A 21,914-nucleotide genomic window follows, 5' to 3' on the forward strand; every position below is an offset into this window, starting at 1 on the left:
CAAGTCATCAAATTGTAGCACATGGTATCTTTCTCATGAGCCGCTCTTGGAGGGTCAGCACACTTCAAATTTTAAGTTTTCGCAATTTTAATTCTTTCATCCCAACACGTGCTTACTCCAGAGAAGAATACCTTCACTGATACAGAAAATTCTATCAAGGGTACAGTAAGGGTACAGTCCAGTGGAAAAGCATTTACCTAGAATGCATGAGGCCCTGGATTCTGTCCCTAGCACCAGGCACATATACACAAAAATTCTATTTAAAAGCAAATATATAACTGGATAGTCAACCATTATGAACTGACTAGCAGGGCATCCATTAGAAGTGGGTGGTGGTTTCTGTATTAGAAAACATCAGTATGATTCTTCAGAGGAGACAGCCTTTTCTAGATTACCCATGAACTCAACTCTTTATATAAAATGATTCTAGAAGATAAGAGATGCTTGGACATATTCTCCCTACTCAAAGAGTAGTAAAAAGACAGCTTTTGTCCCTGCAGTTTTATGAGGTAATTCAGGTAAGAATATAAAGCCAAAGATATCCAGGCTTTCCCAGACTGCATCTGTTACCAATCAACCACTGTGGACAAAGTACCTACCATTGGTAAATGGGATTTCTGCTTTAAAGCAGTTCTGTCTTACTGAAATTGTACTGTGGCATTTAGGAATCTCCTTTTAGCTTTTCTCAAATAAATCTCTCTCTGGGTTCTCTTCTACTTACATTTCTTTACAATTTCCTCTCATAGATTTTTTTTTTTTTTTTTTTTACTGAAACACTTTTAAAATAAAAGATGAGCCATGAGTCCTATTCTTCTTCTTCATCCCAAACCCTTTTCTGCTACCACTCTCAAGCTTCACCACAAAGCCCTGTTCACTTTTTAGTACTAGCTTCTGGGCATCTCCACTTAGATGACTCATAAACACCACTATGTTCCAAATAGAACTGTGTTCTCCAGCCATGTTTTGACACAAATTGGCATTCAAATTAAAAACTGAAAAATTACTTAGGCACTGGATATTATCTCTTACAAAAATCTCAAGTTTATCTCCTTTATAATAGCTTCACTGCCACTGCCTAAGGAGAACAGAGCTTTCCGTTACTGTAACAAATACTTGAGATAAATCAACTTAAAAAGAGGAAAGGTTCATTTTTGGCTCATGATTTCAGAAGTTTTAGTCCACAGTTGCTTGGCCCTCTTGTCTGTAGCAGCACAATGCATTGTGGTGAGAGCACATGGTATAAGAAACAGCTTATCTCATGGCAATTGGGAATCAAAGAGAGACAGGAAGGGGCTGGGATCCCAATATCCCTTCAAGGGTACACCCCAAAGACTTAACTTCCTTTCAGTAGATCCCACCTCCTAAAGGCTCTATTACCTCCCAAGAGAGTATAGGATAGGGACCAAGCCTCCCATTCCTGGGCCTTTTTATGGATGTTCAGAATTTAAACTGTAGCAGGAGCCAACATTATGTGTAATTCCCACTGGTTCCTAACCCTAATCATCTGGAAGTTTCTTGAGTCCTCTACACCCCCATGTCAGAGCCTTGGGGAGCACAGTGTTTGAATAACTTTTCCATGTGATTATAATATGCCCCCAAACCTAGTATATACCATGTTAGGTGCTTACATATGTTATCTCAATTAACCCTACTGCAATCCTATGAGGCAGGCACTCTTAAATCCATTTATAGAGGGAAAAACTCAGCCTCAAAGATGCTAAATAACGTGGCTAAAAGGAAACAATGACAGAACTGAGATCCAATGTTTATCTGACTTAAAAATCTATGCTCACCCACTTGAATCAAAGTGTGAAATATGATATATCAAGAACTATGTAATGTTTTGAACAACCAACAATAAAAAATTAAAAAAAATCTATGCTCTTTTAAGGTTTCTGCTACTAATTCTCCATTCACTTACAGTTGATTCCCACACTTTAAGTTACATAAATTGTAAGAGGATTTTTAAAAATTTTTTTTTATTGTTGGTTGTTCAAAACATTACATAGTTCTTGATATATCATATTTCACACTTTGATTCAAGTGGGTTATGAACTCCCATTTTTACCCCATATACAGATTGCAGAATCACATCAGTTACACATCCATTGATTTACATATTGCCATACTAGTGTCTGTTGTATTCTGCTACCTTTCCTATCCTCTACTATCCCCCCTCCCCTCCCCTCTTCTTTCTCTACCCCCTCTACTGTCATTCATTTCTCCCCCTTGTATTATTTTTCCCTTTCCCCTCACTTCCTCTTGTATGTACTTTTGTATAACCCTGAGGGTCTCCTTCCATTTCCATGCAATTTCCCTTCTGTAAGAGGATTTTTTTAATGCAGATTTTTAAGCCAAACCTACAGAAGTTCTGATTCTTAAGATAAAATTCAAACCAGGAATGTGCAATTGGATAAGTACCTAGAAGATTCTAAAACTGGCATCTAGGGACATGCTTCAAGAAACAACTGATTATTTAACCACTAAAATACAAATAGAATCATGACCATATTCTTGTTAAGTGTTTAATGACTTCCAATTAGTTTCCAATCAGAGTCCAAATTTCTGATCCTGGTGTGCATGACCTGCATGTGGTCATCATAGTCTTATTTGCCTCTTCTTCTGCCCCCTGTGCTTACATTCGGAACTCCAGCCATATGGAGCCAAAGGCTCACTCTACTGTGGCAAAGTTGTATTTATTTCATATCTTCAAGTCTTCTCATACACTATGGCTCTTATTTAGAGATTCTAGAATTGTTTAAATCCAGTTACATGTTCTGTCATGTCACCACAGTTAGTGGCTCTTTCCTGAAATTCCCTAATTGTGGAGAGTGGTGACAGAGAATGGGAGAGCAGTGTCTGAGATTGGGGTCTCTGATTACTTCATGGCTCTGGTATGGTCAGTAACTGGGAGAGTTTCTGCACAAAAGTGCAGGATGCCTCGCTGTTGTGGTAATGCCTTCCATGAGGAGGTTCTGTGCTAGAGTCTTATCAGCCATGACCTTGAACTCTGGCACACAGCTCCTGGGAATAGAGGAACTCTCCTGCTAGAGGACCACAGTGTTTCACCAAGCTCCTGAACAGTAATTTTAAACAATGGACTTTCTTGAGAGCTACACAAAGCTTGTAACATTGCACACTGCAACTGTAGAATGTAACTGTGGAATAAGCTGCATAATGTTGCTAACTCTGTAACTTTCCTGAATACAAAGAATAATGCTTGTATAGTCTTAAATACGATAATGAGACATATATAAATAAAGATTGCTGGCATAATTCTTTAGACCGGCTTCTCCATCAGAGACCAATGCTCCACCTGACCCCAGTTGTTATCTTTAAAATATGAGTAAGCCAGTCTTTATTTTTCTTATCCCTCTTTGCTACTTGCCAGAACTTGCATTGGCCGTGTTGGCTGCAGCACTTAATAGTAAGAACATCTTTCATTTTAGCATTTTTATGCAGTGATGCATGTGTTTCTTAATTCTTCCATCATTCACATTTCTTATTTTTTAAAAAATCATCTTTTATTGATGCATTATAATTGTGCACAATAGTGGGCTTCATTGTTATGTACATGTACATGCACATAACATAATTTGGTCAATTTTATACTCTAATACCTTCCTTCCCTCTTTCTTCCTCCCCCTGGTTCCCTTTCTCTGTTCTACTGATTTCACTTCTATTTGCATAAAATTAGCCACTTCTTTTCTCAATGGCAGAAACTGATGATAATTCCTCTTTGTGTCTTCAGATTTAATATGGTCCCTTATTAAATATTGACTAACTGAAAAAAGTAAATCAATCAATTGAACTTTGACAAATTCTATGGCCATTTGGATATTTTTCATATGTGTTAATGAAACATATCAATCTTTTGGCATTTCATAGACTTGTAATTTTTAGAGAGGGAAAGGATTTTGGAGATCATCTTTGATGAAGGGAAAGGATTTTGGAGATCATCTTTGATGAAATCATTTTTAAAGACTGGGAAATATAAACCAGGAAGAATAAAGTGACTTTCTAAGTTTACTTAGCCAGTTCAGTGAAAACTTGAAAGCTTTTTTTTCCCTAATCCAGTTCTCCTTCCTCACCATACCACTTCTTCATTCTTCTTTTTTTCTAGTTTATAATTTATTGAGTATCCACTCTGCCTGGGGCACTACTGGGACATATTTTATCTCAGCATTACATTTCTTCATGCCTACTGTCATCAGCAGTTAAGCCCATGAAATGCACTGGCACCATGCCAGCTGTCAGAAATGCAAACATTAGTAAGACAAGAGTTTCCAACCCTGACAAGGTTGCAGTCTGGAAGAGAAGATGGTATAGAATGCAGGGATTAAGATGTGACTTCTCAAGTGTTTGTATTACTAGCCTAAACAAATGGGCAACTCCTCGAAGTGGCAAACACTCCTAGATTAAACATGAAATGAAAAATTGATGATAATGTATAAAAAGGACAAAAGTCACTGCATTCCTCTTTACTAAATATGTAATAGGGGCCAAAGGTCAATCAGAGAAAGAATAATGAAACATACACGTGAACAGATTTGTCCTAGCTCACCTGTTGGCGGACCTGTTACTTTTTAATATCCCCTGACTCCATAAAGAGAATAAAAATTGTGACCTCTGCGAATATGACTATTAATACCTAAACCTAAAAGGAGATGCAGGAGATACAAAGCAAAACAATCAATCTCCAATATCATATTTTCAGGCTAGAATGATTCACACTTAAACTAAGTGTAACTTTGGTTGTTAAAATATTCCTTGACTTAACTTTCATTATTGATGAACCAACATCTTAACTCATTAATCTAGGAATATCTTTTTTTCAGATATTCAAAATTTTATTTTTAAAAATTCTTTCACCACAAATTTAAGTCTGGAAAAAACTGCATAAATGTGTGCAGCAGAGCAAATTCATTTTTAAAAGAACATTATTAAAAAGTTAAAACATAACATCGATAGGCATTAGTCCATCTTCTAAGAGACAGTGCAGTCTTCAGATCACTGGAGTACCAGGGTTGGTACAGTGTACACCAGAATCTATAGCTTAATTCCTCTACTTCACATCAAGCAATAAAAATTAGACAGTACAAGGGAAAACCTGGTCCTGTAATGAAGCAAAATACATTGATAGTGGCACTGACGAGAAACTATTACAAAAGTCCCTGAAATATTTCATTGTGGCTCAACCAGGAAGGAGGGCATTGACTGTAATGAATCAAGTAGAACTGATGTACTCACCACTTGTACATACTTGTTATTGATTAATAAATGTAGGTTTTATATAACAGTAACTCAAATCTTAACTTAAGATGGTTACCAGATACCTGAAATAAAAATTAACAAGGTCTGTCCCTTCTGGGATGCTAAAGTTCAAGGCTATAGGTCATTTGAACAATTCTTAGGATCTCCTTCGCATTCAAGAAGGGTTTTCTCTTGCAGACATCTAGTCCTTACAGAGCAAAATGTAGATGTTAGAACTAACACACATACTATCCTCATGGCAACTCTTGTCAATTCCCAGTTCCTTTATTCATGTTAGGGTCAAAGTTTTATTCTGTGGTTGGTTTGGGATCAACTTGAATAGTCATTGAAGCTTCCTCAAAAATGTATATTTTTACCCATCTGTTATTCCTGGAAGGGTCCCCAAATTTTCCACTTGAGATGATGTTGACTCTTTGGTTTCCACTGGCCCTTGGGTTGCTTCCCCAAAGGCACGACTATTAGTTTGTACCTATTTTTCTAGAAAGGAGAATGAAAACTTTCTTTGAACAATGCAGAATACTGGTATGTATACTCTGACATTTAAAATCACTGGTTCATATGTGATGGAACTTTTCAATGAGAATGCCCCACAGGTGTTCACTCAAGGCCATGAATCAACACAAAAAGGAGGAGGAGTCCTCCTAACACACCAAAGACCTTCATCACTTCATATTTCAAAGCAAGGTATCACAGAAAACAGGAAATTTCCATCTAGGAATATTTTGAGTGCTATTTTATATTTGTTATTAATATTTTGGAAACTCTAGAAAGTCCTATGTCCAATATTCTTACTATGTTAATATATAATAAGGGGAAAGTAACTCTCTTCTTATGCTGCTTTTTTTTTTTGAACAATACAAAAGGCAAGACAACCAAACTCACAAAGAGTCCTTGCATAAAGTTGCTCAGCTCAATAACTCAGAAGTTTTTAATAGTCCACCTTTCTAATGATAATTTTCAGTAACTTCAATATATTATTTTTTAAATTAATACTCCTAAATTTAAAACACTGGCTAAACTACTGAAAAAACTAACACTTGGTATTCATCAGTAGATTAAAACTTCTCATCAAAGAGTGATGGGCTATGTGGTAACCAAGGGAATGGTAAGGTCAAAGAGACTGCGGTAGTCCAGAGCACCTTGGAGCGCTGTTTGGGGTGAAGCCAAGAGATGGAGCCCATAAGGAAGAGTGTGCCTACCAGAGAAAACAATAGATATGAAGGAACTGAGGCCTGGGTGAGCTCAGTGCTTTTAGGGCCCAGGAAGCCATGTGGACTGACTACAGCTTTGGATAGAAATTGGTAAAGGAGGGGGAGGTCAGAAGAAGATCTGGTGGGACTGGAAGGGGACTTGAGTCTCCTGTGGAGCAGAATTTTGCACATAACAAAGCAGAAGAACTCCCTGATACTTCCAAAAAACTTAACTTCTGCCTCATGTAGAAAAACAATCTTTTGACCCAATCCTTCAGATGGACTTAGGGATATTAAAAAATATGTAGTGCAATGATTTATATTTTACAGATTAAAAAATATCAGAAACAGACACTCCCTCCACCTACTATCCTCGTATTAACATCAGTGGAGAAGTTCCATTGTTGAGCAATGTTTTTGCTAAAACAGTCTCTCTCTCTCTGGCGATTGTCTGTGATGGGTCCTAAGGGAGGCAGGTTAAGACCTTAGGACCTGAGTCTTCAGGGATAAAGAGGACAGGAGTGTGGATCAGAGCCCCATTGGGGGAAAGTTTCAAGGTGGAGAAATCCAGAGAGAAAATCCAATGCTTTGGTTAGCACCCAGGCAAAGTTTTTGAGGGGCTGTAGTCATCCAGCCAAGATACTTGTGCTACAGTTACAAGAACCTTATTGGAAGCTTGGGCTGGGGTGTGGTTCAGTGGTAGAACACTAGCATGCACAAGGCTCTGGGTTTGGTCCCCAGCATTGCACCACACACACCCACACACAAAAATATTAAAGCTGAGCCAGGTATGGTGGCACACACCTGTAATTCCAGCAACTCAGGAGAACTGAGGCAGGAGGATCATAAATTTGAGATCAGGCTAGGCAACTGAGAGAGACTCTGTCTTAAAATAAAAATAAAAATGGGTCAGAGATGTAGCTCAGTGGTAGAGTGACCCTGGATTCAATCCCAGTATTGAAAAAAAAATTCTTAAAACCCTCTCAGCAGATTTAGGAAATGAAGGATATCTGCATCAAAAACTGAAAGCAAATGATAAAAGGTGCTCATGTTGTTGGATGAATCAAATAAACTAAAGTTTACTAAATAAACTTTATCTTCCATTAGTTTCTTCCACGTATTTCCCTTCCCACATTCCCTGTCCCTGACAGCTTCAAACCCTTTTCTATTGTTTTGATACTTTCCACAAATTCACTGCCCTTTTGTTAAGCTGGTGTATGTGTTACTCAGCTTTCTGTTTCTGTAACCAAAATAAATGACAAGAACAACTTAGAGGAGGAACAGTTTACTTGAGCTCACTGTATCAGAGATTCAGTCCACAGTGGGCTGATTCTGTCGCACTGAGGCAGCACATTATGGCTGAAGGGCTTGTTGGAGGGGTGCTGCTCAACCATGGTGAACTGGAGGCAGAGGCAAGAGAAAGGGTCACGAGGAAAGATGAACCCTTCCAGGCCATGCCACCAGTGACCCACCACCTCTAGCCATGCCCCATCTACCTACAGTTACCACCCAGTTAGTCCATTCAAACTAGGAAGGGCTGATGAGGGTACAGCTCTCACAATCCAATTACTTCGCCTCTGAATATTCTTGCATTAACATAGGAGCTTTTGGGGGGCAGGCACCTTATATCCAAACTATAACAGTATATAAGCCTCCAAGATGACATCTCTTCTATAATTTTCATTTTGTATCTGTGAGACCATCCCATATGCATGTGAAATAAACCATTTTTTTGTACTGTTGATTTGTTCTTTGTTAGTTTAATCTACAGGACTCCAGAAACTAAACCTGAGACAGTGAAAAGAAAAAGAATTTTCCCGTCCATGGAACTCAGCATACACCCCTATTATTAGCTGGGTAGACTTATTCAATCACTTTAAACCTGCCATTTCATCAACAAAATCAGAATAATAAGAATCAACAAGATAACATTAGGTACCTTATATTGTCACTGGCATATTAATGATACATAGTAAGTGATAGCTGTAATAATACCAAATAATGTCCCCAAACTGGTTGTTTGTTATTAGCTACAGCCTACTTTTACCTGGAGATCAAGTTCCAGTTCTTTATGTGGTACAACCTGACTACCAGGATGTGCATAGAGAGCATCTTAGGTGATAATAAAATTATAATAGCTGATTCTAACATCTGTTATTAGTAAATAACATCTTTGAGAATTGCAAGATAAAGAGGAGAATGAATATACAAAGTAGTTAAATAACTAAATATCTATCCCAACCTGCAATATTTTCCAAAGATGGCTCAGAATAAAGTACTTCATTGTAATAAAATATAGGCTTGGCCCATTTTTAAATTATTAGAGTAAAGAGATCATAGTGAAAATTCACCTTATAGATGCACAGATGATCAATGCTCTGTGAAAGTAAAACACATTAATAATTACCTACGAATATATCCTACAATTTGGTATTTCTAATTTAATGGAAGAGAAAGGTTAAAAAAAATCTCTTTATACTTCTCTGATAAATTAGATTTACAATGACTGATGTCATAATAATACATGGTATTATTTATTTTGTTGTTATTGTAGTTATTTTTATGACTATTGGTCTTGATATTTTTCTATGGATTACTGGATCCTTTACCAAGTCACAAATCTCCTGTCTAGGTTAGGTAAAGGACATGAACAGACATGTCACAGATGAAGAAATAGGCTAAGAGCATGTGGAAAGATTTTCAATATTACTCAGAATTTTAAAAAAAATCACTTTCTTTTATTAGATTAGCAAAGATGAAGAATTTGATACTAAACAATGTTGGTGAGAAGGGAGAAAACAAGTCATCTTAAAATCTTATTAACGCAGACCCTTTGGAATGTAATTTGGAGTAGGGATGTAGCTCAGTGGTAGAGTGTTTGCCTACCATGTCTGAGGCCCTGAGTTTGATCTTCAGTACCAAAAAACAAAAAAGAAAAAATGTGTATTCTCTACCCAAACTTCAAGTGTATATACCTTTTGACCTGGCAAATCTATTCCTAGAAATTTAAAGATATTCTACAATATATAGCTAAATGTATTTATATAAAAATGAACATTATGGCATTGCTTATTACAATAAGAATAGAACAATACAATCCCCAAGAAACCCAGATTTCCTTCAAAACAACAGGAGGCTGGCTAAATTAATTAGATCACATTCATACAATGAGTGCTGTGTAGCCATGGATCTATATGTCTTAATATTTAAAGATACCTGGGGAAAAATTGTTCAAGGTACAAAGCATGCTCATATGCTCCCATTTGTGAAAATAAACAAGGGATAGATATGTAAATATATACAAAATATATACAATACATATGTCCATATTTATACATCCATATATCCACATAAAAATAATTTTTGAGAGGATATACAAGAATGTGTTAGCAATGTTCACCTCTGGGCAAGAGGAACCAGGATCTAAAATGGGAGAGGGATTATGTTTTTTTAGCACGAAAAGACCAGGCCAGACACAAACTTCATGGATCATCTCAGCCTTTTATTCAGGAACAAAGTTTCATGCAGGAACGGGGTAGCACCAGTGGACCCACTTTCCTAGTGAAAAATGAGCCACCGATCAGAGGAGACTGGACTTACATAGGTTACACTGGGAGGTGACTTAATTAATGAGCCTGTCAGTTTGGGGCAATTAGGAATTTGGGGTCTGTCTTACTAGGCGAGACAGGGAGGAGTCTAGGGTCAGCAGTCATTTTGGGGCACTGAGGAAACAGGTTTGTGAGAATTTGAAAATGTGTTTTTACTGCACAATTATTTTAATTGGAGAAGAATGGAGGGTCTGGAGTCATCTTTCAGTGCTTATCTCTTTCCCTTTAGAGTCCCATTGTACTGTCACTAGAAAAGGATTTATTTAGGGAAGGATCAATGCTTTGGCTTCCTTTCTAGGGATTGTTCTGTCAGTGGGAAAGAAGGCACTAGGACAGGATCAATGCCACCAATGTGCTGCTTTTCTCTTCACTCCCTCTTCCCAGGCCATACTATTTTGGGGTTTGCCATTTTCCATATCTAATAATGTTCATTGTAATCTCACACTGTTTATATTTTTGTCATCTGTATGTATTCATTTTTCGATTGCATAAAATTGTGTTTAAAAAGTGAGGATTCAACAGGATATCTTGGAAATAGAGATGTAATAAAGCAAACAAAGTTCAATAAGGTAAGTCTAAGATGATGAGTTTTATAGGTTAATTGTGAGGAAAGGGATTTCTGATCAATGTTTCCCCTTTTTAGCTAAAAAGTTATTTGTTTTAATTCATTTTTTTATAAAACTCTATGGAATATATAACATTTTTTACACCATAATGGTACACACAAACCCAAGGAGTTTAAATGACCAAATTTGCATGGTAGATGGCTGACTAGAGACACACTTAGGTCTCTTGGACACCAAGCCCAAGCCTGCCCCTGGGCCTTACTCACACCCCTTACCTTGACCTCTGATGCTCAGCAAGGGTCGGGGCACTGAAGCCTCTTAAGGGTTCGTTATGACTCTGGCCAACCTCTTTCTTTGTAAAAGTGTCAACTGTGATTTATGTTAAAATATGACATTTCTGGCATTGGATGTTTTCAGTCTTTGTGGGTGTGGCTTTAAAAAGATAAAGGGATCATACAATACCTCAGTTCTTAAAGCACTTTTCAATTTCCTAGACATGTATTATCATCTTTTATGTGTCACCAGAGCACAAAAGGAAAGTTATTATATTTTACAAATGAGAATACTGATGCTGACTCTAGATGAATACCTTAGCTTGAAGGGGCAGATAAGAGACCGCCCTTTGGTCCTCTAAATCCATGTTCAGTATTCCTAACATGCCATTAAATCAAGTCTGAATAATATTTGAAAACTAGCTTCAGATTTGCTGTAAGGTTTCTTTGCAGAATCTTTTATTGCTTGCAGCATGTCTTAAAGATTCCTAGTTCAAAGTTTCTACTCCGAAACGTGACCCCATTCTTAAACACTGCATTTCAAATTTGTAAGCTATTCTATATTTCAAAGGTTTCCAGTTTGGGAAGTTAAGTTCCAGTGAATTCTTTAGCAAACTTGTCTTTGTTTTTCTCAGTATATTTCTGTGATTATGGCAATTACTTTAATGGAAAGTTCTGAATAGAAAATAACTTTAATTACAGATCTCTATGCAAAACTTAAGAATACTCATCAGGTACAGCAACCTAGGTTTTATTTTTATTTTCCTCCCTATCTTACCCTTTTGGTCTATGCTCCCTATGGTCTCAAATTAAGAGTTGGGTCTCCACCCTTACTTTGAGAATGATTGTGCACACTGGGGTCCTTCCTGACAAGGTAGCTGATAGGCTATCTGCCAAAAAGACATTTGTACTTTCTGTTCCCAACATTATTTGGGATTATCTGATATGGCTGGGCCTATGAGGGTTCAGTGAACTTTTGAGAAATATATACCATATTCAACTAATCTTTTTGGAGAACAAACCTGGCAACAGGAAATGTCAACATCATTAGTCATATATTAAGTTTCATTAAAATCAAAACTTTGGAATAATTAGCTTCTGCTGCTTTCCAAAGTAGTAATTATAGACCATCAGGAAGTGTCATGCTCTCTCAGATTTCCTCCTTTTAAACGTTAAATGTTAAAGGTACAACATTATTTTTAAAATAATATTTAAGACTTTTAGCTATGGGAATATAAATATTACCTTCTGGGTATGGGACTAATCAAGTCCTTAATAATTCAGGAAAATTTGTGACTGGACTTAATGGTGAAATGAAAACATTAATACATGTCATTTCATATGAGAGTAAAGTTCAAAGTATAAAAAATTTGTGTATTTAAATGTGTTTGGGAATTTTCTTTCATTTAAAGTTAAGTTTTAACTTTATTAAAAGTTATTTCTTCAATACTAGTTAGAAAACAAGTGATAGTGTTAGGTTATTTTATTTAAGTTTAGCAATTCCTCAGCAAGTTTCTTTTTCTAACTCCTTTCCATATGGTAGTATTTAGGTATGCAATGTATAAGCTTTAGTCTCTCCTCTCATAATGCTCAGTTATTGCCCCAAAGCAAAATCTACTGTGGAGGGATAACAAACTGATCTATATCATGCATATTATTTCAATGAACAGTATTGTTCCAGTAATTTATACTTATTTTACATGGAAGTTATTGTCTATGAAAAAGAACAGCTGCTTAGTCTTGATGCACGAGGTACTTTACAAGACACAAAAAGAGAAAAAAATAGACTTCTTGCTCTCAGAATTTTGGATCCAGTTAGAGAAACAATGAAGGACCAAAACTGCTAATAACACCAGTGGAAGGCTCAAGTTTCCATTACAGAAATGGCCTTGTATTTGTAGGAAGGGGACAAAGAATGAATAATCTAAGCAGGTTGAAATTCTGGGAGAATGAGAAAGCAGATGTCCTTAGAAGAGTAGAGTCTTAGAAAGAAAGCAAAAAAATGCAAATCAAACCATACTGAGAAATCACGTCACTCCCCAAACAGTGGCATTACCAAAAAATAAAAATGATAACAAGTGCTGTGGAAGATGTAGAGAAAAGGCAACTCTTGCACACTGTTGATGGAAATGTAAATTAATATAATCAATGTGGACAAAAGATTGGTGATTCCTCAAAAATTTAAAGAAAGAGCTACCCAGCAATCCCATCTCTGGGATATATATATCTCCAAAGGAAATGAAGTTGGTATGTTGATAAGTCATCATAATAGCCAACAGATGGGAACAACCTAAGTGTCCATCAATTGATAAATGGATAAAGAAAATGTGGTATATAAACACCATGGAATAGTAGTCATAATAAAAGAATGAAATCCTATCATTTGCACCAACATGGATGCAATTAAAGATCATCATATAAAGTACAATACAAGTAGGGCATGATCTCACTCATATGTGGAATCCAAAAGTTGACTTCATAGAAGTTGAGAATAAAATGGTGGTTACCAGAGGCTGGGAAAGTAGGAGGGAAAGAGGGAATGGGAAAGGCTGATCAATAGGTAGTAAGTTGCAATTAGATCGGAGCAAGAAGTTCTGCTGTGCTATTGTATGGTATGGTGACTCTATAGAACAATTATTAGATATGGAAAATGACAAACCCCAAAATAATGAGAGAAGGGGAGTGAGAAAGAAAGTCATAAATTGGGAGCACTGATCCTTTCCCATTGCATTCTTTCCTGGTGATAAAATAAACCCTGGGGAGGAGGTGTCCAACAAACTCAGAAAGGTGGTCGAGTGCCCAAGCTGACATGCTCATTAATTAAGTCACCTCTCAGGATAACCGACTAAGCCCAGTCCCTTTCTCTGTTTAGCGGTTCATTTTCCACAAAGAGAGTGGGTCCATCAGAACCATGCTTGCCACCATCAGAACCATGATTCCATTCCTGAATAAAAGAGTTGAGCTGATTTGTGAAATTTGTATCTGTCATGGTCTTTTGTGCTAAGAACAAAATATGCACTGTTTGTTTCAAAAAGCTAAAAGAAAGAATTTTGAATGTTTTTACCAAATAGAAGTGATAAACGTTAGAGGAGATAGATATGTTTACCCTGACTTAAACATTATACAAGTTATAAATGTATCAAAACATCAAGCTGTACTCCATAAATATATACAATTTATCTATCAGAGTAAAATACTTTTAATTTAGATAAAAAAGAAAGCATGTAGTATTTTTTTCCACTATGAATCTTTCTCACTTGCTGCCTGCCCTCCAGTCTCTGCCAAAATGCAATCGATGGTAGCTGCCTCCTTTGCTGTAGTAAGCTTTGAATACACAGCCTTGCTTTTCCTCATGGAGTTGGTCTCCATTTATTTCCTTAAGATTAATTGTGTGGATACAGGGCTTAGCTTTATCTCTTACTTTGAGATAAAAATGGGAGGAGGGAAGGATGATTGAAGACACTTTGTAGGGATTCTGAGCAGGAAAGACTAGTGGGAAGAACTGAGTTCTACAGGGTTGGTGCCATCTCCACTCAGGTCATCTCTAAACAGAGGAAAGTAGAGTGAAGTGGAGTTCAGAACTGAGGAAAGACAAGAGGAGATGGCAGTGATAAAGGGATGAAATGGGTCACTTATATTTAATATAGCTGGAGGATTACATGTGCCCCAGAGTGTAAGACCAGCCTTAGCAACAAAGTAAAATCTGGTCTTTAAAAAATAAATGAATAAATAAATATATTTTTGGTTGTGTCAACATAAACATGGTGGAAGGAAGTTAATGTAGATAAAAGAAAAAATGTATAGTTTAAACCTAAGTACCTACATTCTCTCTTTCCTTCAAATTTGAGAAAATTATATAAGAAATAGTTACTGACATTGATAAAAGGGAAAACAAATCAAGGAAATTATTAAGGTTTATTAAAAGGGACTTTAACAATTGAGGCTAGTTAAAAGGGACTTTGAAGGCTGGCACAGTGGTTTGTGTTTGTAGTCTCAGCTACTCAGGAGGCTGAGTGAGCTACTCAGCAGGAACACTGTTTGAGCCCAGGAGTTCAGGGCCAACCTATGCAAGAGAGAGAGAGAGAGAGAGAGAGAGAGAGAGAGAGAGAGAGAGAGAGAGAGACCCCTCCACCTCTTAAAAAAAAATAAATAAAAGGCACTTGAAAGACAAGTTGGAAGCAGTTGATATTTTATAGGTTTGGGTGGAAAATTGTGAGTGCATCATTTCTTGAAGTATATATCAGCAAAATAATACAAAGGGAGAAGAAATAACAGAAATAACACAAGTCAGACAAAAAAACATAAGACTATTTTATAGGGAGATAACATTATTTAGAAAGACAAAAAAGCTGGGGAAACATTGAGTGGGCAGTATGATTCAGAGTGCAAATACTTAAGAGGGTAGAGGGTAGTTAATAGAAATAAGATGACTTAAAGTAATATATTTGGAAAAGAGTGCATGGGTGGAGGAGATCTTGGGAGAGGTTGTCAAAATAGTGAGAAGGTGCTGACAGGTTGCAGAACGTCAGTATTCTTTCAACTTTCAGGAATGGGGAGAGCCATAAGCATGGAGGGAGTTTAATTACCAAGTAATAAGATTTTAGCAAAGAGTGAACTGAGAATGCAGCACTCTTTATGGCAATAACACCAGGAGGAGACAAGCAGAGAGAGAAAGCTGTATTCAAGTGAAGTCAATTCTCATTGGAAGATGAGCACCATGTGAGTGTCATCTTGAAATAAGGTCTAGGGGGGACTCTGGGAGGTTAGAGGCAGGAAATGGATGCCGAAATGAGAAAAAGGACTGGAATTTTGTACAAAATGGTGCAAGTGAGACTGGCAGGCTGGCGAGCACCTACAAACCAGCAATGCTTTCTCCTAAGGGACTACCTCAGCCCCAGTATACTCAGTGGGTGTATCTCTGCAAGCCTCATCACTTTAATCAGAGGTATCCCTTCTGGAAGAACTGAGAGCTAAATAACAGTGAAACTCACTCCTCTGCAGGCTGACAAAGCTGTAGAGCAATAGCCAAGGCTGCTCAGAGGACAAGGTTGCATAGGATCAGTTTAATAGCTGGCAGCAAGCCTACAGCAAAAGAGCCAAAGGGTCAAGTTAGACAAGATGCTGTGGGAAGCACTGGGGTATGCTAATTGTGGTCTAGCAAATGGATAAAGAAAATTAAAACGAAAACGACTCCTAGTACAAGGAGAAGGTTCAGGAAGTGAAGAATGCATCTACAATGGCCAAACCGTATGCAAAAAACAAAACTCTGACCCACACCCAGAAGCAACTTGCCTAGGAAACCAACTCCTTATCTCTGTTCACCAGCCTGGAAGTCAGCCTGCTCTATGTCAGACTTGCAGACAGTTCACTATCTCAGGTAAAAATCAAGGGAGCTAAACAGTAATTTCTATGACAAAAGAATCAAAATGTCAGGAACTTGATTACTAATTACTATTTCCTAATTTTTATGCCTACTTCCAACCAAAAGAAACCTAAACCAAATATGCTTTTCCCAACCAATAACACAAAACGCTCCACCTCCAGCTGGACACTTTCAGCTTTCCCATGTAAACAGCCTCCTATCAGAGCATTTTTGTCCCTTCTTCCCTCTAGGAATTTTGCCTGCCTTTGAGTCTCTGCAAAACACAATTGATGATGACTGAATCCTTTGCAACAGCAAGCTCTAAATAAATACCCTCTGTTTTCATGTAGTTGGTTTTTCTTGTATATTTCTACATAACCAAAAAATAAAATCAAGATAAAGATTCAGGGTACGTGGGAAACTGCAAAGAAGGAGATGTTAGTTGGGAATATAGGAGAAGGATTTCTGGACTCTTTGGAAGAAATGGGGAGAAACTTAACATTATTATATTGTTTGTTGTATTACCTAATGCTTTGCTATGGCTTCTTAAAGTTCACTGAATTCTCCTAAACCTTGTGAAACAGATTTTTTTAAAAAATATCATTTTTAAGGAAAATTTAAATAGCCTTCGTAACCCATCCAAGGTGGAACAGAGAAATAAATCCAAGGATGAGTTTATTATTTTCACTATTCAAGACATTCTCCCAGACCTCTTCTTACATCGCTGTTGTAGTTTTGAACAGGCACATTACCTGACAGTCTCATTAACTGTATTGTGACTCTTCGTTCAGTCTTTTGGTGCTCTGCAAATAGGTGATGAATGAAATAATTCAATTAATATCTTGCTCAAGTTCACAGAGATAGAAAGTGGGTACATGCAGATTTGAATTTGGATCTTTCTGATTTCCAAGTTCCTATCGTTTACTGTATTAGCCTAACTTGGAAGTGGAGGTTTGCTGGCAGGTGGGTGCAAAGTTGAGGTGGACATTACATTTATTGATTTAAGGTGGTTAAAAATGATAATGTTAGGGTATTGGGTGGTATATGTTCAAGTTACTAAGGATGTTGGTGAGGGATGGGACTGACAGTTGGGAGGTCTGTTAGACACAAAAGAAGATGAGAAAAAGTCCTGAAATTTGGAAGATGATATTGCCTAAGATGATAAAGTGGGGATGAACACTGTAAAATAATTCTTTTTCATCAAATTAAAATAAGAATGACCCAGAAAAAATGATGCAACAATGATGTGGTAAGCAGATTTGGGGTATAAGAAATTATAGATACCCTACCTCCTAATCCTATGCATTGGAAAGGGGAAGAAAAGCAGAAGTCTCTAAGGGAGGAAGTTAGGAGGGCACAAGATTTCATCTACAGTGTAAACACTGTAGCACTGAAGCACTTACTAAAATGACTTAAAATGCAGAACCATAATAGAGGACACAGAAAAGAGAATGTAGAAGGCAAAACATATTTAAAAATAGGTGGCTCCAAAAAACTGGCTGTACACAGGGGTGACATGTAGTAACTATGATAGTGATTTCAACTACTCCTAGGAAACGAAGCAGGAGGATGGTTGGAATTAGACTAATATTTCTAGACGGAGGAAGATGCAGCATTGAAACATCAGAATTTAGTTGTTGATATAAGATATAAACAAACCCAAATTCCAGTCGCATGAATTAAAAGTAAAAATTCAAACGAGCAATACTCTCCCCAAAGTGAAAAGAAATAGAATTCTCAGGCTCTCTGCTTTTTATTGTAACCTACTAATACATGGGAATGAGGGTTGAAAAACTCCTAGATATTTTGTCTGAAAGAAGGTTTTATGGTTTAACCTCAATAAAATTGCTTTCTAGGTGCTAGAGTTTGCATTTAAAAAACCCAGAAGTCTTCATTATAAGGTGAGGTAAGAGAGAGAGAGGCCGAATGTTTCTACTCAATAAATATGAGTCATTGGCCCTTTGACTATGGATTGTTTATATTTGACATGTAATAAGTAGCATTAGCAGAAGATGACAGCAATCTGCTGTTTTTCCATTATTTTCCTTATAATAATAACAATACATTTTTTTTCTCCTAAATTCAGTCTGGGAAATAAATGCATTTATGGAACACATTTCTAACATGAAGTAATAAAATCCAAAATGCATGCTGATTTCTTTCTTGTATGCTTTGTTCTGTGTATAATACTTGTTGCCTGGTAACTAGATTATAACAGATCATAGGTTGAAAAAAAAAAGTCAATTGTTTCATCAGGACATTTTCTATGCCAGAATATTTAACCTCAAGGCAAAATATCCAGGATAAAAACTCACCTACGCATTATCAAGTCGCTGTTGATTTTGAGCTAGAAAAGATGGGCACTTAGACTCATGCTTTCCACAGGGAAAAATCATAATTTAAATTCATTATAAGCTCTAATTCATAATTACTGTCATTTTGTGGCCTCAGTTCAAATTTGCAGCAAGACATATTTAAAAATAGAGCTCTTATCTATCTACCTCTTCTTGGTATTTTTTTCTACATCCTCCTCTATCCTAAAACAAAACAAGTAGCAGTTCAAAGAGGAGTTGAAAGAGGAGATGCATGGGGCTGAAACTGAGCCATTGGTGGTTATACCAGTCAGAAATGACCCCAGGGAAATGCTATTTAATATAACTAAAGAGACACAATATGTCATGTGTCACTTAAGGATGGGGATACATTCTGAGGAATGTGCCCATTGGGCATTCTGTGACTGTATGAAAACCATAGAGTGTACTTATATGGCTGCAATGCCAACAGGCAATATAATCTCATGGGGCCACTGCCTTATATGTTGGTCCGTCCTTGACTAAAGAAACATCATTACACAATGCATGCTGTACACAAATAGAAAGCTGCTGGCAAAGCTGTTGTAATTTCTAGATTAAAAACAAATTATGCTAAATTGGGGCAGACCAAGGAGGCCCCTGTCTTCTTGTAGACAATGCTTATTTGTTCCCTAACTTGAGTTGGGAATTTTTCTGAGATGTGCATGTTATCATCCATTTGAACAACCAGCATAGTGTTTTTTGTCCACTGGGACACTCATTTTTTTTTTTGCCAGTCTCATTGGGGAACAAACCAAAACTTCACACAATGATGTCTCCAGGTATGCAGACAGTTACAACATTTGATTTTGTTGACCATTACTCTGTATAGGATATGACCAAACTAAAAAGTTAATAAAATCATTGCTGCTATTTATTGCCTTGCTCTAAAAGCAAGATCCTCTATAAGGCATGTCATATTTCAGTTTAACCCAAGGGGAAGTTAGATGATTACTTGTGTTTATGATACTTTTCTTTTTACCGCCCAAGGTCCTCCTTGACTCTCTCGCCCACTCCCTAAAAGAGAATTTTTGTTTGTTACCTCTTACCGACATTTATTTTGACAATTTTTTTCTGAGAGTCCATCTTCATCCTCTCCCATGATGTCCACGGCTGAAAATATCAATGCAACTAGAATGGCAAAGCAGCAGACCAGGGCAAAGATCACAATGCACTTCTGCTGGGACTGCAAGAGAAAGAAGAGGAAAAATGTAAGTGGGCCGCCTGCCATCCCTTAGGAAACTTAAGATCTGACAGCTTTCCAAATTCCATGGAATATCCTTTGAGACATCATTACTGTTAGCATTGCGAGTGAAGGGAAGCTCTCTGGGTGAAAGTACCCAAGACCTTTAAACTCCACTAAATGGTTAGAACTTGTTCAATAATTCAAGTGCAGTATCCACACTTTTGAGTGAGTTTGCTCTTCTTTCTAATCAAAAGCAGTCCAGAAAAGATCTCTATAAGGTCTATTGTTGCAAATTAAAAATAAAACACAGATGCTAGCTAGTCTCATGGTTTATGCAGCTGACACAATATATTTCAAAACACTGAACACAGGCATAAACAACATTCATACTCTTGATTTTCATTTAGAGATACAAGATGAAGTTCCAGATAGTCAAAGCCACTCATATGCATATGTTTAGGCCCAAGTAAGACATCCTTCCCTCCAGGGACTCAGGGCTAAAGGTTGCAGAAGTCAGGGCCATGATTATTGGGTAGCACCTGTGACACTGAGACAAATATTTTTTACTACTTTTTCTCTACTATGGTCTGAGTGCTTGTGTTACTACTCCCTAAGTTCCTATGTTAAAATCTTAACCCCCAAAGCAACTGGCATTAGGAGGTCAGGTCTTTTGGAAGGTTATTAGACTTTGAGTATAGAGCTCTTACAAAGGGGATTGGTGGCCTTAAAAGAAGCCCCAGAGAACTCCTTCACCCTGTCCACCATGTGAGGATGAAGGAAAAAGGTGCGCTCTAGGAAGTGAGTCCTCACCAGGAACTGAATTTGAGCCTCCTTAACCTTGAACTTTTTAATCTCCAGAACTGTGAGAATTTTCTTATTGATAAGCCTTCCACTTTATGGCATTTTGTTATAGCAGCCCAAATGACAAAGTCACCCTCAATTAGATAAATCCAAATAGGGAAAAGATGTTGAGAGCCACAGCCGAAGGGGCCCCAGCAAACTTCCAGCTGCCAGCAATCCAGCTGCCGGCTGATGATTGGCTCACAGCGGCCCCAGCAACATCTAGCTGATTGGCTCCTCGGCCCCAGCAACATCTAGCTGATTGGCTCCTCTGCGGTGATGCTCATTGGACTGTTTCCCTGCCCTTTCAGACCACGGAGCTGCTCATTGGGGGACTTTTTGGCTCTGCCCACGTGACCCAGCCAATCGGCCTCAAGAGCAGGAGGATTGTGGGAGGTGGAAAGAAGCTTGTGGGGGGAGAGACAGGCTTGTGGAAAGCCGGTGGTGGCAGTTGAGGCTCTGAGGATTTTTCCTGAGAGGCTGTTTTGTTTGGCGTGTTTGGTTCTAAAAATAAAGTTAGTTTCTTTTGACAAGTGGCTTCTGATTGTGCCCAGCCAGACTGCAGCAGAAAAGAGAAGAAAAGGCAATTTTTAAATATCTATGTGATCTTAAGGGTTATTTACAAAGAGTAGTGATCTTCAACCAGGCAGCGCAGACAGGGATGTCATCTTAGCCAAAGAATAAATATAAATGTACAAAAGACTCTTTTTCTGTTTCTATCTATCCCTCCCCACCCCGCCACCATCTCTCTCTCTCCCTCTCCCTCTGACACACACACACACACACACACACACACACACACATATTCCCTCTCCCTCTCTCTCTATTCAAAGGGTTGTTGAAACCTGCTGACTTTGCCACTCCTATCACGCTCCTGACCAGTATTGCTATAGCCAAATGATTTCTAGGGAATCCAAAGAACCTCCCAAACTCAGAGTCCAATTCTTCCAAGACTCAACCTCACAGGGCACATTACAGAGAAAGGCATTTGAGTCACGAATCCACAATGTTTCCCAAAGACTTCCTTTAGGTGTTTTCTAACCCTCCCTTGGGTCTTGTCTCCCATTAGGACCTTGTTCCACATTGTGTTCTCTTCACATTCCACACTAAAAAATGAAACAGGTAAAAGCCAAAGGAAGACACCACCACTGTTGTTTTACCCAAGACCTTGGTTATCTTTAAGTCCTGGATCATGGTTTGTTCTATCCCTAAATAATCAGCATAGAGCCTAACAAATAAAAGGTGCTCTAGAAATAGTTATTGTA

The 21,914-nt window shown here is 37.7% G+C and overlaps 1 protein-coding gene across 1 annotated transcript in view; it reads right to left on the reverse strand.

Annotated features, from left to right (window-relative positions):
• The window catches only part of Pld5 (phospholipase D family member 5), a 418,074-nt gene that overhangs the window by 220,652 nt on the left and 175,508 nt on the right, over positions 1-21,914 (reverse strand). The window contains exon 2 of the mRNA XM_027928595.2: positions 19,673-19,809. Coding sequence (XP_027784396.1) covers positions 19,673-19,809 — 137 coding nt within the window. The remainder of the gene's footprint in view (positions 1-19,672; positions 19,810-21,914) is intronic.

Source organism: Marmota flaviventris, chromosome 12 (genome assembly GCF_047511675.1).
Source record: "Marmota flaviventris isolate mMarFla1 chromosome 12, mMarFla1.hap1, whole genome shotgun sequence".
Taxonomy (NCBI): Eukaryota; Metazoa; Chordata; class Mammalia; order Rodentia; family Sciuridae; genus Marmota; species Marmota flaviventris.